General features: G+C 39.7%; 1 protein-coding gene across 1 annotated transcript; it reads left to right on the top strand.

Annotated features, from left to right (window-relative positions):
• Positions 1-7,264: 7,264 nt before the first annotated feature.
• LOC146684187 (transcription factor HES-2-like) lies at positions 7,265-8,102 on the top strand. The gene is made up of 3 exons (XM_085444764.1): positions 7,265-7,354; positions 7,465-7,648; positions 7,759-8,102. Exons 1-3 carry the CDS (start codon positions 7,265-7,267, stop codon positions 8,082-8,084), a joined length of 600 nt encoding a protein of 199 aa, XP_085300890.1. The 3' UTR covers positions 8,085-8,102.
• The last annotated feature ends 8,785 nt before the right edge of the window (positions 8,103-16,887 follow it).

Raw genomic sequence — 16,887 nt, 5'->3', positions numbered from 1 at the left:
AGAGTCTAGTGACATTCTGATGGCAGCAGACTTTGGAGAGTACTCCGTTCTGGTTATGTTGGATCTCACCTCTGCTTTTGATACTGTTGATCACAGCATCATGATAAATAGGCTGAAGGACTTGTTTGGGATTACTGGTGTTGTTTTAAAATGATTTATGTCGTATCTATCTGAGAGATCTTTTACTGTTTGTATGAATCATGTGTTGTCTGAAACATTAGTTCTGCCTTCTGGGGTACCTCAAAGATCTGTTTTAGGTCCGATTCTCTTTTTTTGCTGTATATACTCCCTCTAGGCCAAATTATCAGACATCACAATAATATTTCTTATCATCTCTATGCTGATGACATTCAGTTATACTGTTCTTTCAAAACTTCTGAGTTTTACAAATTGTCGTGTTTAAATAATTGTCTGTCAGAAATCAAACAATGGTTAAATGACAGTTTCCTCCAGTTAAATGCAGATAAAACAGAAACCTTGATTATTGCACCTGATCACATGCTCTCAGAAATTAAGCAGCATATCAGTTTTTTAGACCCTTCATTTCAGCCGAGTCTCAGAAACTTAGGTGTTATATTTGACAGTTCAATGTCTCTTGAGAAACACTTTAAACAACTTGTCCGGAACTGTTTTTATCATCTAAGAAACATTTCTAAACTCAGACTACTGGTGTCAAAGGCAGAACTTGAGATGATTACTCATGCTTTTATCTCTTCTCGTTTGGCATATTGTAATAGTCTTTTTACTGGTCTCAATAAATCAGCTCTGGATCGCCTTCAGACCGTACAGAATGCTGCGGCAAAACTTTTAACTGGCACAAACAAGAGCTCACACATTACTCCAGCTTTGGCTTCTCTTCATTGGTTGCCAGTAAATTTTAGGGTTCATTTTAAAATTTTAGTTGTAACTTTTAGAGCTCGGCACGGTGAAGCTCCCCAATATATCTCTGACCTGTTGAAACCTCATGCTTCATCTCGAGCACTTAGATCATCAGGTCAGAGGTTACTGGTGGTCCCACGTACTAGGTTTAAAACACGTGGGGATTGGGCTTTTCAGGCACTGGCACCAAGGTTGTGGAACTCTCTGCCGTTGTATTTACGCTGTCTGGACTCCACTGACTCCTTTAAAAAGCAGCTGAAGACATTTTTATACAAAAGAGCTTTTAATTGATTTTTTCACTGCTTTATATTATTTTATTTCTATTTCTGATTTTACTGTGAAGCACTTTGTGATTTTTATCTGTGAAATGTGCTATATAAATAAATTTTACTTACTTACTTACTTACTACAAGTTGGTGGTGATAAGAAGCAGTGTGTAAGCTAGGGCTCTGAAGTTTTTTCATAACAATATGTTGAATGGAAAATATGAGCCTTTTCAGTTGAATTCAACTCTATTGAAATTGGGTTGAAAAACTTTCTTTTAACAAGAAACCCAAACACACAATCTGAAGGATCTCTGATTACATCAGACAGTAGTTATGCAACCAGGATTTTAAAAATGTCAAAACATGTAAACCAGACACACAAACCAAAGGAAAGTGCTCATCTCTTAAAGCTGAAAGCATTATTCATCATATCTGTGTATATGGCACTTGAATAAAACCAGTTCTAGTTAATTGACAATTCACTGTGCTATCCACAAATGTGCATATTAAAGCTTAATGATGCAAGAAGAAGCTATGCAAAGAACATAATCCAGAAATGCTGCCATCTTCTCTGAGTTGAACCTCATTTAAAATTAACTCCGGCAAAGTAGAAAACTCTTCTGTGGTCAGACAAATCTGAATTTGAAATCTATCCAGCTTGTTATCAGTACTCATTTCAAAAGCCTGCATAATGCTGATGATGGTATAAGAGTGCACTGTGCATCTGGAAAGGCACCATCAGTTGTGAAAGATGTACATGCAAGCTCTAGAGCAACATATTCTCCAATCCAGAAGAAGCCTTCTTTAAGGAAGGCTTCACATATTTCAGCAAGACAATGCCTTACCACATGCAGCATCTATTACAACAGAATGGCTTTGTACTTGAAGAGTCCAGGTGCTGAACTATCCTGCCTGCAGTCCAGACTTTTCACTAATGGAAAACATTTGGAGCATCATGAAATGATAAGCATGACAAAGTAGACACAGGACTCCTGAGAACCTAAAACACTATATCAGACAAGACTGGGACAACACTGCTTTCCCAGATGTTCAGCAGCTTTTTCCCCCTTAGTTCCCAGATGTTTACAGACTGTTGCTCAAAGAAGAGTGGATACTACACAGTGGCAAACTGTGACAACGGTTTTGAGATGTGTTGCTTCAATCAATTTTAAAACGATTAAATATTTTTCTTAAATTGATACATGTTACACATGTAAAGATTTGAGTTTTAAAATGTAGGCTTATGAGATCTTCAGATCATTGCATTCTGTTCTTATTTACTTTTTACACAGCTTCCCAATTTTTGAAACTGAGTTACCATCATTGTCTATGCTATTGTCTCGCATCCCCCCCAAAACCGTTCTACTTTGATGTGTCTTGTATTGAGAAGGACTCACACAGAATTCAATTCGTGGTTGGAGTCTGGCTGGCAAGTTAAGTCTAAGGTGTAAGCTTTCTATTTTCAAACATTTAAGCTCAGTTTCCTGTATTGGACGGTACCAAAAATGCCACAGATATATAAAATCAAACACCTAGCCATACAATGTGGCTACATTTCTGAAAAAAATAGTTCATTTTAAAGAGATCATTGAGTTGGAATGTGATTTTTCCCATGGCTGCGCAGCTGCTGTGTAGTGTAGGTGACCCATACTTCAGTCATATAATGTGAATTCTACTAAAAACTACAAAGACTATAGGGGGATGGTAAAAGAAAATTAGATGGTTTAAACATCGTCATGGTGTTAACACCATACTAAAAGTTTACAGTAAGTGTGCAATGCAGATAACTTAGTTTACCAAATGGCAAACAGTAAAGCCCATAATAATTTTTTACAAAGCCAAAGTCAGTCCACAGTTTGTTTGTGTCTTATCTGTTGGAAAATGCAAGCTATTGAATGTACCAGGTTGTCATATCATGTCAAACAAAGGACACAGTCAAGGAATTAGAATTATTAAATATTTGACATTTCAATTGAATCAAATATTTATTTCACCAGCCTTCATCTGGAATGGCATTTTTGTTTAAGCTTTCAGGGGAAAAAAAAGAAGAAATAATGATAAATACACCAGTGCTGATATGCTTTTAAGAAAAAAAAACATCAACTGAAATGTTTGTCTTATGTCTCTCATGAGTCTGGCACAGATCATCACAGTATCACAATGTTACGTTTCGGTGTGTCAGTGTTTTGTTTTTGCATGACTTATGTATTTCCTGCTTTACTTTGAAAGTCTGTGTTATCTTAGTGTGTTCAGTTTACATTTTCCCTGTCTCGTCAGTTCTAATTTGCCCCAGCTGTGTTTCCCTCCTGTGGTCCATTCCCTGATTGCTCCTTCTATGTATTTAAGCCTTGTGTTTCAGTATGTCATGGTCGCGATCTCCCCCGTGTTGTAAATAGTTTGGTGTTTTGGTTGTAAATAAATAGTCTGTTGTAAATAGTTGTGAATGGGTTTGTTAATACTTTCGTCATGGGATATTTTCGTTTTGGGATTTTGGTGGAGAGCCTTCGTGGTTTTATTTTCCTTATCTTTGTTTTTCTACGTTGCACCCCGGTTGCCTAGGCCGGGGTGTAACACACAACAACAAAAGTCAGTTCTTGTTTGAGCCAAAACAGAAGGGTACTCTAGTCTTTTTGTTTTTTGTGGTACTTTGTAGATCAAAATAAGACTCATTGCTTCTGCTACGCCTTGTGACCTCTTGGTCTTGCCATCACTTTGCTGTGGCTTGCTTTTTGTAAAACCTTGCACTGTGACAACTGGGAAAGGCTGGAGCCCCCTGGACTGGATAAATGTTTAGGAAAATGGATGGATGTTTGTAATTTCTAAGCAGTTTCTGCTTATATATCTGTACTATGTGTATAAATAGCTTAATAATTGATTACAATCAGATTTTTGACTGTTATAATCAAATTTGTATGAAACATGCTTTACAAAGATTTCTATGTCTCATCTTAAACACATTTAGTATAATTTAAAAAATCATATGTTTTATTTTCTTAGCTAAATGTACAATACAGATTTGTGGGAGATTTTTCTAACAGAATTAATGTGGAGCCAAACATTAGTGACCATGGAAAGGGCATATTTTAAAGTAAAAACAAACAAAAAGATGATATTTTATATATAGCCTAATTGTCGTCTTTAATGTTTCTGCACATTTTGAGTATTTATATTATATTCATATATATTGTTTATTGCGATTACTTCTCGCCTTTCTTTTAGTACCGACGTGGGACAATACGCTAATTTCGTTGTACAATTGCACAAAGTATGATCGTGCAATGACAATAAAGAGTTCAGTTTGTCAATGAAAGAATGGAAACTGGCAGAAAAAAACGATTATTGGATGTCTTTTTTTTGTAGCATTTCACGAAAATATGTATTTTTGAGCTTGCCGTTATGTATTTGGTATATAAATTTTCAGTCTACTTTAGGCTACATAGAATAAAATATTTTTTTTGTTTGTTTGTTTTTTGTTTTTTTGCTCCGTACACAAAGGTCAGTCCTGAGTCTAGCAGATGCTTTCGTGTCATGTGGATAATGGTAGCGTAGAATTTGGTTTGGGTCGCCAAACATCGTTTAGGGTGCAGTCGCGATTTGAAGTCTGGAAAATCTCCAAGTCTGGAAATTTTCATGTGGCTCCATGAAGTGGAGACGATCACCTTTGGCAGAGCAGAGTCCTTCGACGCATTTGGTTTTACGCCTCAGTGCGCTTCAGCTCCATCTGTCTGAACGCTTTGGCTCGTGTCAGTCTCATGCCGTTTATACAACCAAATTCTATTAAATCTCATAAGCAAACTCAGCGATTAGGATTTTAAAGATGTTTTCTTTAGTTGCACAGGATAGCTCTTTGCCGTTTCATCTCTTCATCCAGATTGTACCTTGTCCACAATTATACTGAAGATGTTATAATTGGTATACTTATTGATTTATTTCCGCGGTAATAAACAATTTGACAGTTTATTTCATTTGGTTGAGTTGAAGAAATGAAATGGGGATTTAAATACCTAGTTTTACTGGAAACAAACAAACAAAACAAATTATGTGCATCTCCCACACAGTTGCTGTAAAACTTTGAGTGACTCCACTTTTCTGTACACCCTTCAACAAAGGATCACTGTGCCCTAATCGTGCACAGATGGATACCCACGCTGAAACCAAAACAAAAAAGGGTCCCAACCGAAGCCTTTCCTGGACTTTTTTTTTCGTCTTATCGCGAAGTGCCAGTTCCCATACTGGACTTGGTGGCGGTTATTTGAGGCCCCATGGGGCAGGGCGCGTGCAAAACCGTGCATGTGTAATGCTTGACAAAAGAGGAAGGTTAAATCCCTGAAGCTATAGAGAAGAGCAGATTGCAGTCGATGGGACAGCGTATCCTTGTCTAAATTATGAGTTTGTTGTGCGGTATATCTGGTTTCGCGTGCGTAAAAATTTACTTCAGTGTGATGCACATGTCTCGCTCCTTCTTGTTTCCTTGGAAATTCCCTGCGCAAAATGTTTCCATAAAACTCCAAGGTGCTTCACTGACATTAAACATCAAAAGATCTATAACTAAATTTATTTGACATCATTTAAAACAGAGAGCGTTTATATGCATTTTTGCAGTTTTGTCTATTTTTTATTATGAACTCCTAGTTCTGAGTATTCTAGATGTTTTCTCCCTTTTCTACTCATCATGCCGTTTTAACTTGACTGTTACAAAAATACAACAATTGCACCATTGCGGTCATGTCCCCCTCCCCCACCACAGCCCCCTCCCTCGCAAAAAATGAGAAAAAAAAGAGACAAAACAAGAGTGAAGCACATTTATGGCGAGAGGACACATGATCGGGAGCAGGGGCTGGGATGCTGATGCGAGAGTGGTGCAGCAGCGGCAGACGGGGGAGGGTGCATAGAGACGGGAGACGAGAAAGGCGGGGGTGAGGTGGGGTGGGGGGTCCCATCTGTTGCTCCGATCGTGGCGCGTGCCGAACGCGTGAATCCTACTGGCAGCTCATAGGCCTGAGAAACTGACACTCTTTAAAACAGCATTTAAATAAAAGCTGTTTAAAGTTCTGGAGGCTGATGTTATATGTGTCACAGTTATCGTTTACAGATTGCATTATTCTTGTATTTACATAATTTGTAGGGAATACTTAACATTTCCATAATTCATAATTCAAAATTCATATTTAAGTGCAACGATTCGTGGGAGTATTTATCAATTTTTTTCAATTCTTCCTTTAAACATGTGTATTGTATTGCACATGTATTGCACGGCTATGATATGCGATCTTATATTGCACATACACGCCTCATTTTGCTTGCATTGCGAGCTGTCCGTCACCTCCCCCACTGCTACAGGTAAACACCGTGTTGTCGATATTGGAAGCAGTCTGCTGAGGGTCCAGAAGCAGATGTTAATCCATACATGGCTTGGCTTGGGTATCTGGTTTATTAATTTTGGAATAGATTAGTCCTCCCCTCAAATTCATTCATCTAGCTCCTTTTTGTTTTGTTGTGGCGGGAACGAAACCATAAATAAACGCACGGTATTAATTTTCATTATGCAGGATGTTTTTGTGTGTGTGTTTTTTTTAATCTAACTTGTAATTGTTCATTTATAGCTGTTTAACTTTGATGGGTCTTATAAAAACATGCTGACTTTACTTGTAGGAAGTGCTTAATACAAACATAAACAAAATGATACATAGGCAACTTTTAATAATTAAAGTTATTAACTAACAACGTCACGAAAAGAACAATGATACACCGTAGATAATTACAATGGCGGTTGTCTGCCTAAGAAAAAAACAAGTTTTCATACCCTGCACTTGTAATTTGATCTTGGATAGACGTTGAAGCCTTAAATATTAAATGCAGTAAAACGCAGCAGCATCACGAAACTCCGCATACCAACATACAGACGCGGGGGGCCAGATGGTCCAGACAGGATTTCTACTCGTCTCCCAAGGGCCTCGCCCCCTGTGTCATGCCCCCGCTGCAATGGCTTGTGTTCCCTCCCCTCTGACGCTCCGGCTCCACATAAATAGGAAGCTCGCCAGCTCAGCGGCACACTTCAGCTCAGCCGCTCAGGAAGCAAGCATCTCCCGTCAAAAGCACAACAAGAAAACGCAAACAGAATGAGTCCCAGCTTCACTACTGAGGCCAGCCAGCCTCTCCCTGCAAGGTCCACCGTGGCCCAGAGAAAACAAGCCAACGAACTTAGAAAGGTAAGGAGAAGACGAACCACTACGCAGCTGTTTGTTTTGTTTCTGGAAATGTGTTCTGCGTTAACCCTATCGGTACAGCCTAGTAACAGTGTTGAAATTATTTTTTGTAGACTCTTAAACCCCTGCTGGAGAAGAGAAGACGAGCTCGCATCAATGACAGTCTCAATCATTTGAAGAGCCTGATTTTGCCCCTTGTTGGCAAAGATAACGCACGCTACTCCAAGCTGGAAAAAGCGGACATTCTGGAAATGACAGTCCGCTTCCTCAGAGATCTTCCTTCCACCCCAGTCAAAGGTGAGCATTATCTCTACGACATGCATAGCACACTGTTGTCCTCCAAGTTTTTAACACCCTTCTTGTGAAAATCCCAGCCACTGATCAAATATCTCCTGTCCTCTCTCCAGACTCCGCAGACAGTTACAGAGAAGGTTACAAAGCTTGCCTCCAGCGTGTTTCCGCGCTGCTTCCCAAAAGTCTGGATCAGGACGCGTGCCAACGGGTGCACGACTTCGTCCAGCAGTCCATGTCTGCCACCGTCACTCCAACCTGCCTGAACTGCTGTGCCCAGAGCTCCAGGACTTTACCTCAGATCCAAGAGAAAATTATGAGCCTCAAATCCAGCTTCACCTACAGGCTGGAGACTCAGCACCGCAGCAGCAGCGCAGTGGCTCCAAGCAGAGCGCAGGCAGACCAGCAGGCTGTCAGCGCTGCTACGTGGAGACCTTGGTAGATTAGATGGACAGTTATCTCACGCCTGTTTATTTTGTGCTGTTTACTATTTGTACTAAATCAGTGGTAGTTTTAGTGAGTACGGTGAAGAAGAATTGTTGGAGCTGTATATAAGTTTAAGTCATTTTGCGTTTAATGCTAGAAGACTCGAGCACAGATATCAAAGAAACTGAAGGTTTTGAACTTAAAAAAATGCAATCCTCTTTGGGGTTTCAGAGTTACGGGTTGTAGACAACACTTTTGTAAACCCCACGGGTTATTTTGTTTGAGGTTTGCACGGTTGACTTAAATGTATTTTGGTCTGTGCAACAGAATAGTCAGTAAACACTATGTGTTAACTAGGATGATATATTATTTATGTACGACAAGACACGTTTTATGACATTTCTGTTTTGTCAATGACAAAATATTTTCAATAAAAGTATGCTCGACAAAGATGTTTATGGTGTTTGATCGTTTTTGTTGCGGTGATTGAAGGACCTCAAATTTATCACTGACCCTGGATGCCTTAATGAGACGATTCTGGGTGAAATGAAAGAAGAAAAAAGGCGCGCAAACGCACAAAGCCACAGGTCATCCAGAGCCCATTGATGCTGCTGAGCAGCTGCTCTATTGTTGCTGATGTAAGGCGCCGCTCTAGTTGCCGCCAAATCTGTGGGAAGAAGTACTGGTTGTGTCACAGGAAACACACTGAGATTACTGTGGGAGTAACAACAGACTAGACTACTCAAAAAAAAAAAAAAAAAAAAAAAAAAAAAAAAAAATATATATATATATATATATATATATATATATATATATATATATATGTGTGTGTGTGTGTGTGTGTGTGTGTGCAGTGTATGTCTTGTATTGCTTTTAAATAATGTATAACCTTATTACAGAAAAACCATGAAACACCTTTTGCAGAAAACGCACTTGGTGTGACATATAGATGGTAGATGTAATCCCCGTGCTTTATCTACATTCAGTTTGTGAAAAGAGCAAGCCGTTTATAATTATGTTTTATTCAGATACAAATAATAATATAAGAGGTTTTACAAAATCTTGCAGAAATCATATTGTGTAGAAATTTTGTTAGACCTGCATGAGCTCAAAATGAGGAAAATTCGGAATCTAAGAGGAATTATTAAGTTAACTAAAAATTTGTTTTCAACCAATATGGTGACAGCGCATAACCTAAAGCATCAATGTGTCTTTTTAAAAAAAAATGAAAAAGAAGCTGGTGAAGAGCAAAGATGGTTGTACTTTATAGAGATGAAATATGCAGAAATTTATTTGAAGAATTAATTTTTGCATTTGATGTTTTTCAGGTGTTTAAGTTAAATTGTTTGTTGCATATAGCTGCTGGTGTTGTAGCATTTTCTTTTTTAATTAGGAGAAGGATATATACTGCCGAATGTATACAGTTGGAAATTTAAATAAAACATTGTAAAATGTTTTCTTAAAAAATAGAAACTTCTATCTGCATTTTTAAGTTTGCATCACTTACATGTCAGCTTTCCATATGGTATTTTTGACTCTTATAATAATGCTTAATCAAATTTCTGACCACTATTTCATGCATAATTCTTTTAGTTAGAACATATTTGGGGGTCCTCCTATGGAGTCACATTACTGTCAGTACTCCGGTTATAGAAAATATTTCCTGGGGACATCTCTCATATCAATGGATCCTTTGCACATTTTCTTTTGCCACGAATCCAGTGATCCAGTCTAGTGATCCAGTTAGAGATCACTAGACCTATCAAAGGTTTAAACAGCCTCCAACTGCCATGTGATAAAAACAAATTAGTTATTTGGCGCCTTTTCTAGAACCCCTAATACTGATTTTAACAATTGGAATATGAACTTATTATTTCATGTATTTCATCTATTTTCCCCATAGATGGTGACTTTGAAAAATGTTTACCTTTTGTATTTTGGTCTCAGACTTGGAAAGACTCGGGTGTTTTCTCTATTTTCTGATAATATATCAGAGAAAACCTCTCAGTTGTTTCACCTGAACTATTATGCTGTTTCTCCATTTCATAGCCTTGAGCTACATCCATGAGTGTTAAAATCTGATTTGATGATACATTATTTTGACACAAAGTGAATCATGGGGCAGTATGGTGGGGCAGCATGGTGGGGCAGCGGTTAGCATTGATGCTTCACTTCAAGAAGGTCCTGAGTTTGACTCCACCAGCCAGCGGGAACCCTCCTGTGTGGAGTTTGCATGTTCTCCTTGTGATTGCGAGTATTCTCTCTGGGTACTGGGTACTCCGGATTCTCTCTGGGCGTGGTTTTAGCTCAGTCAGATGAGCAGGCAACCACATGCCTCATGGCTGAAAGCAGAGGGCCTAGGTTTGAGTGCGAACCCTGGCCCTTTGCCGCATGTCTTCCCCTCTCTTTTTCTCTCACAGCTCCACCCAGTGCTTCCTGCATAAGTTCTCTAATGACTCTGCTATAGTTGACCTCATCATTGATGGGGATGACAGGGAGTACAGAGAACTGACCATAGGTTTTGTGGACTGGTGCCAGCAGAACTGCCTCCAGATCAACAATAGAAAAACCACGGAGCTGGTGGTAGATTCCCACAGGCACAAACATCCTCCACTGCAACCACTAAACAGCTGTACATTCAGGTTGTAGATAGCTGCAGGTACCTTGGTGTTCATCTGAACAATAAACTGGACTGGATTCACAATTCAGATGCTCTCTACAGAAACGGGCAGAGCAGGCTGTACCTGTGTCTTTTGAGGTGAAAGACCCACTCCTGAAGACCTATGACTCTGTGGTGGTCTCAGCCATCTTTTACGGTGTGGTGTGCTGGGGCAGCAGCATCTCTGCTGGGAACAGGAAGAGACTGAACAGGCAAATCTGGAGGGCCAGCTCTGTTCTAGGATGCCCTCTGGACTCAGTGGAGGTGGTGAGCGACAGGAGAATGGTGGATGAGCTGTCATCCTTGTTGGACATCTCCCACCCAATGCGGGAGACTCCAACAGCACTGAGCAGCTCCTTCAGTGGCAGGCTGCGGCGCTCACGATGTGGGACGGAGAGATTTCACAGGTTTTTCTTTCCAACTGCTGTCAGACTCCACAACATGGTCTCTGCAGATGACCACACACGTGCGGACAGACAGACACACACATCCAATACACCATGATAGCCTTCGCCCAGTCTGCCTTATGTGCTATATTACTAAGTGCAATTTCCTTGATACGACATAGTATTTTATTCTATTTTATCTTATTCTATTTATTTTTTTTGTAAATTTTTTGCTGCTCTTAAATTGTACTGTCCACTTTCTGCTGTAACCAAAAAAAATTCCCACGTGTGGGACTAATAAAGATTTATCTTATCTTACTCCAGGTCTTTCCCAAAGTCCAAAAGACATGCCAGTCTCATTTTCATGGCTAGAAAATGAGACTGGCATAAAGAGCAAAAAGGTGACCTTTTATACTATAACTTTTTTTGATCAACCACCTATCCCTTATGATGATACAGCCCTTGAAGGTTTAACCAAAATGTGCTTTTCTACAGTGACTTATCATAAAACAGATAAAACATCTATGTATTGTCCTTGTTTCTGTCACAATTAGTCACTGATATTATATCGGTGCAGTTTCGGTACACTGATACTTAAACTTGGTTATAGAAAGAAACCAAGAGAGACTCTGGCTTTAATAATGGATTGGATTTATATAGCGCTTTTCAAGGCACCCAAAGCACTTTACAATGCCACTATTCATTCACTCTGGTGGAGGCAAGCTACGGTTGTAGGCACAGCTGCCCTGGGGCAGACTGACAGAAGCGAGGCTGCCATATTGTGCCATCGGCCCCTCTGGCCAACACCAGTAGGCGGTAGGGTAAAGTGTCTTGTCCAAGGACACAACGACCAGGACAGAGAGCCCGGGGATCGAACCGGCGACCTTCCGGTTACAGATATGCTTCCCAACCCCCTGAGCCACGGTCGCCCCGGAACTTTAGACTGGGACACTTGGATATATCGTAAAAGTGATTTGTTTCCAGTTTTTAACAGAGCTTAAATTTACTTCCCAGTGCTGAGAACTCAATCTGGCTATGTTTCATGTTTAAACAATTATGAAGGCTCAAAATTTCAAAAGAATTCAAAAAGGAGTTTTAATCTATCTCTATGAGCTTTGGGGGGCTGGAACATGTGATATATTTATAGTATGATGATAAAATTTGGCGCACTTTCAATAAACACATTGATGTTTACAAAAATGGTCAAATACACTTGATAAAGTCCAAAAATTACAACTTGCTGATTTGGAGGGGGTTATATGGGAGGCTCATTGAATTTCCATGGAATTACTCATTTGGTGAGCAAAAGCAAAGACTTTTGCTTAACATTAGGAAGTAAATGTTTTGCCATTTTGCATAACCAAAAGAAAAACATGTGGCCAGTTCTGACATCCCGTTCTGATCAAACTTGTACATAAAAATAGAGAATGAATTCTGCTCTGCCATTAAATATCTAGCATTTCTAATTTATGTAGATGTTAGGCAGCACTTACCAGCACCAGCCAGTCATCAGTATATGCCTGCAATTCGCATAAATACTCTTTGCTTTCAAACGAAATGCACTAAATGGACATTATTGTGAACATTGCTGTGAACAGCTCCATCATGTCAGTCATAGAGTTAGATCCATATGTATTTGGACACTGATACAATGATAGTGTTTTTGCAATGATCCCTCTTTGCACTACCACAGTACATTTTACATGAAAACATTAAGATGTGATTGGAGTTCAGATTTTCAGCTTTAATAAAGGAAATGGGTACGTCTCTGCTGACCCCTCACATCCTGGACATACACTGCTCAAACTGCTGCCTTCAAACAGGCGCTCCAGAGCTCTGTTTAGGAACACCAGCCACCACAGAGACAATTTCTTCTCACAGGCTGTCACTGTGACGAACACAGTTAAATAACCCACTGTTATATTGTTCAGGTCATATAACTTCTGTGACATGTTATTTCTTACTTTAAAAAAAAAAGCTTTTTCTTTTCTTTGCATGCAGGAAGCAAAGTAAACTGGAAGCAAATTCCTTGTTTGTGTGCACAAATGTAGCCAAATAAAGATGTTTCTGATGTGATGTTATGACCATGTGCCATTTACCCATTGTCTGCCTCTGAAATGAAAAAGTACTGCTTTATTAGTGTCAGAAGTCTTTACAAAAACCCTCCAATTGTCCCATTCCTATATGGAGTATTCTTGTGTCTCCAGTTTGGTGGTTATGCCAGGATACTGTCCCTCCATTTTACTCTTCATGTAATCCCAGACACACTTGATAATGTTGAGATCAGGGCTCTGTGGGGGCCATACCTTCCAGTACTTCTTGTTCTTCTTTACGTTGAAGATAGTTCTCAATGACTTTGGCTGTGTGTTTGTATCTGGGACTCTCCACCATTTGACCTTAGGACTGAAGAAGCTTCTCGGATGAGAGGTGAAACGTCTTCAAGCAACTTAAAGAAGTCCAGACGCTTTTCTTTGCAAGCTCCTTTGACTACGATGACCTGGATGACTGAGAACCTTCACAGACATACCTGATGGTATTGCATGATGGATAAGTATCTGCCTGTATTTCTCAGGATTAAGAACACGATTAATCCTAGGCTTGGATGTAGGCTTCCTCACATTAATTGACCAAATCTCCAACTCCATTTGCAGAAATTCAACCCCAAACTTTCAAGGAACCTCCACCATGCTTCACTGCTGAAGCATGGTGTTGCTTCACTCACTCACTATTGTACCGCTCTCCAGCACTTCGATGAACAAACTGCCTTCTGCTACAGCTAAATATTTCAAATTTTAACTCGTCTGTCCAGAGCACCCCAGTTCCTATGTTTTTGTGCATGCTTAAGTCACTTGGTCTTGTTTCCACGTCAGTGGTATGGCTTTTTGACTGCAACTCCTCCATAAACATCACTTCCATTCAGACTTCTCCGGACAGCAGATGGGTGTACCTGGGTCCCACTGGTTTCTGCCAGTTCTGAGCTGATGACAGTGCTGGACATCTTCCGATTTCAAAGGGTGATAAGCTTGATGTGATCTGCTGCACTAAGTTTCCTTGGCTGACACTGCGTCTACAATCCTCAATGTTGCCCATTTCTTTGTGCTTCTTCAAAAGAGCTTGAACAGCACATCTTGAAACCCCAGTCTGCTTTAAAATCTTTGTCTGGGAGAGACCTTGCTGATGCAGTGTCCTTCACAACCTCACCTTGGTAGCAAAGTTTGGCTGTTTATCACCCAGTTTTAGGTCTCTTACACATCTGATTCTGACCATTAGCATCTGTTTGGTATAACTGGTTGATCACCTGACTGTAATCCTACAAAGTCCCTGAATTTGATCAAGTGTACCTATGAGAATTGATGCTGGTTTGTTTGTTCGCTCATTTTGTAAACTGATAAAAAATAAACAATCATTATTTATCTTTCTGAAAGCATTCTCTGTTTACAACATTTTTTCCACACCTACCCAAAACCTTTGCACATTACGAGAATTTACTTCCATTTGTTCCAATTCCAATTGGAACAAATGGAAAAATGTTACAATTCATTTATTTCTCCATAGTTATGACTTTATCATAGAACAGTTTATGATAACAGTCAGTTGTCATAGCACTTCACAGTTTAGGTGTCAGAAAAAAACGGCTTAAATTCTTATATGAAGTAGTAAAAAAGAGATTCATATTCATTCATATCACTACTCTTTAGATTTTTAACTCCCTGTTTGACGCTCTGCACTCGAGCAGACATATAGACGTTGTAGTAAGAGCTCAGTTTGGGGAGTTTAGCCTAATTGACACTCTTCTGAAGTAATTAACATTCATACTCTTTCAAACTTTTTTCAGTTTTACATTCACCGAGAAATGATATTTTTACGTTTCCACCGAAGTGATAGCCTCCACTAAAATAGGTGAACTGTACATGGTTAGAGAAAAATACTGAATTTGGTGCTCTCCGTTGTTTGAGTCGTGAAAAGCATCGAATCTCGAGATGAGGCAAAAAGTCTCTCCACCCTTAATTCCCATGAAGTGTTGGTACATTTCAGACAAAGGCTCGCTGTTATCGGTCTGCACAGATGGTTTGTCGACGCCGAATTTGATTGAAAACACAAAAGAGGACTCTAACCGTAAGAGCAAAACAGAGAAGAGCCGACCCCTCCCACCACCATCGTCCTGCAATCCCAGCAGGGCGCGAGGGGCGCGTGCAGCAAGTGTGCCTCTCAATTTCAGAACAGGGTTTGACTTCGTTTGAAGATCTTTTGCAGGCTTCTGATCTCAATATTTTACCCCTTTAGTATTTATTTGTTTACATTTGAAGTTAAATGCTGAACTAAGATAGCTTCACAAATCGACCCCATTGCAATATTATACCTATACTCTATTGCGTTAAAAAATATTAACTCAAACTGAACCAGGTGGAAAGATAGGATATATATTATATTAGAGAATTTAGTAGTAGAATTGAGAATTTTACAGTCATATTTTATTTTATTTTTTCTACCACTGTCTCCGGTAAGACAAAATAATACTGCTTCGAAAAGATATCGACAGAGTCATGCACTCCTGCTCAAACATCTTTCATCTCTGTGAAAAGATTGAGCTTTGTTATGATAAACAACCATGTCACGATAGCGTGGACGCTTAAAAAAAAGAAAACAAAACAGAGGCAAGCTATGGGAGACAACTGCAGCATAGAGTAAAACGGGATAGATGCAAAGCTTCTTTCAGTTGGACCCTAACAACATGGACCTATTAGAAGCTTGCAGATGGGATACCCACGCCAAAACCCGCGTTGAGATCGTGTGTCGTGCGTGTGAGGTTTATAGAAAAAGAGCACAAATGTTTGGAACAGTCTCTCTGTGTGTCTGCGTGCGCGCGCATAGACTGGACCAGGAGACTGCTTACTCCGGATGCGACAGAGGTGCAGGAGGAGTATGTGGGGTGTGGGGGTCATTAATGGAAGTTGGGGGTTGGTAGAGTTGGGAGCTCTTTAACAGACAGCCATCTGGTCCCCGTGGCGCGTGCTGCGCGTGTGGTTCCCCAGAGTGCAGTGGTATTTGATGGGTTGTCATGCCTATCCAGTTTATATTTTAAACAATAACAATAATATCACAGTTATCACTTAAAGTTGGTTCACACTTGGCAGGACAGATTGCTGGGTTATTAAATACTTTTAGACTACGGACAGGTAAGGGACAAAAACATTTAAAATGCCTTGTGAGTAAGTTACAACCTGGTGTCCTTTTATATTTTGCTATGGTTATTGTGATTTAATAAAATGCACCCACAGCACCCACCCTTTGTTTTTTCAAGCCCCCACCTCACTGCATGATGCGTTAGCTGTAGTGGGATACACCCTACAGGTAGAGACCTCCCCTGGGTAGAGACTGCATAAAAACGTCACATGCAAAACCATTGTTGTAAAAATCTAAGAACAGATGTTATTTGAAAGTAGCGTGGCTTGGGTATATATGCCTGGAGTAAGATTCTATATCCATGTGGACACTTTTTTTCTTGAATGCAAGCCTGGCCCCTGTGCGACTAATGCATGTGCTGCATCCTCTTGTTTTAAGTTTTTATTTTTTATTTTTAAACACACAGCTCCATGCAGAGAATATATGAAGAATATTGTGTCAGAATTGCACGCATTATATCCCAGTAAACGAACAGATTTGAACAGCAACAGGAAATTCAGCTGTAAAGAAAATCTTAATAATAGCCAGTGAAAAGTGAGAATACGGATAAAATGTGATTCTATATGCGTAGCTTGTTATATTTCACAGTT

This window comes from Copadichromis virginalis, linkage group LG20 (genome assembly GCF_057382275.1).
Source record: "Copadichromis virginalis isolate Kocher_CV1m ecotype Utaka linkage group LG20, C_Virginalis_male_GT1.1, whole genome shotgun sequence".
Taxonomy (NCBI): domain Eukaryota; kingdom Metazoa; phylum Chordata; class Actinopteri; order Cichliformes; family Cichlidae; genus Copadichromis; species Copadichromis virginalis.
Note: the sequence above shows the minus strand (reverse complement) of the source record. Positions and strands in the feature narration are given on the sequence as shown.

Bases quoted from the DNA above. Each gene is read 5' to 3' on its own strand.
- LOC146684187 (XM_085444764.1), top strand. From the start codon at position 7,265: ATGAGTCCCAGCTTCACTACTGAGGCCAGCCAGCCTCTCCCTGCAAGG. The intron at 7,355-7,464 runs GTAAGGAGAAGA...TATTTTTTGTAG, and splicing joins AAGCCAACGAACTTAGAAAG to ACTCTTAAACCCCTGCTGGA. The intron at 7,649-7,758 runs GTGAGCATTATC...TCCTCTCTCCAG, and splicing joins TCCTTCCACCCCAGTCAAAG to ACTCCGCAGACAGTTACAGA.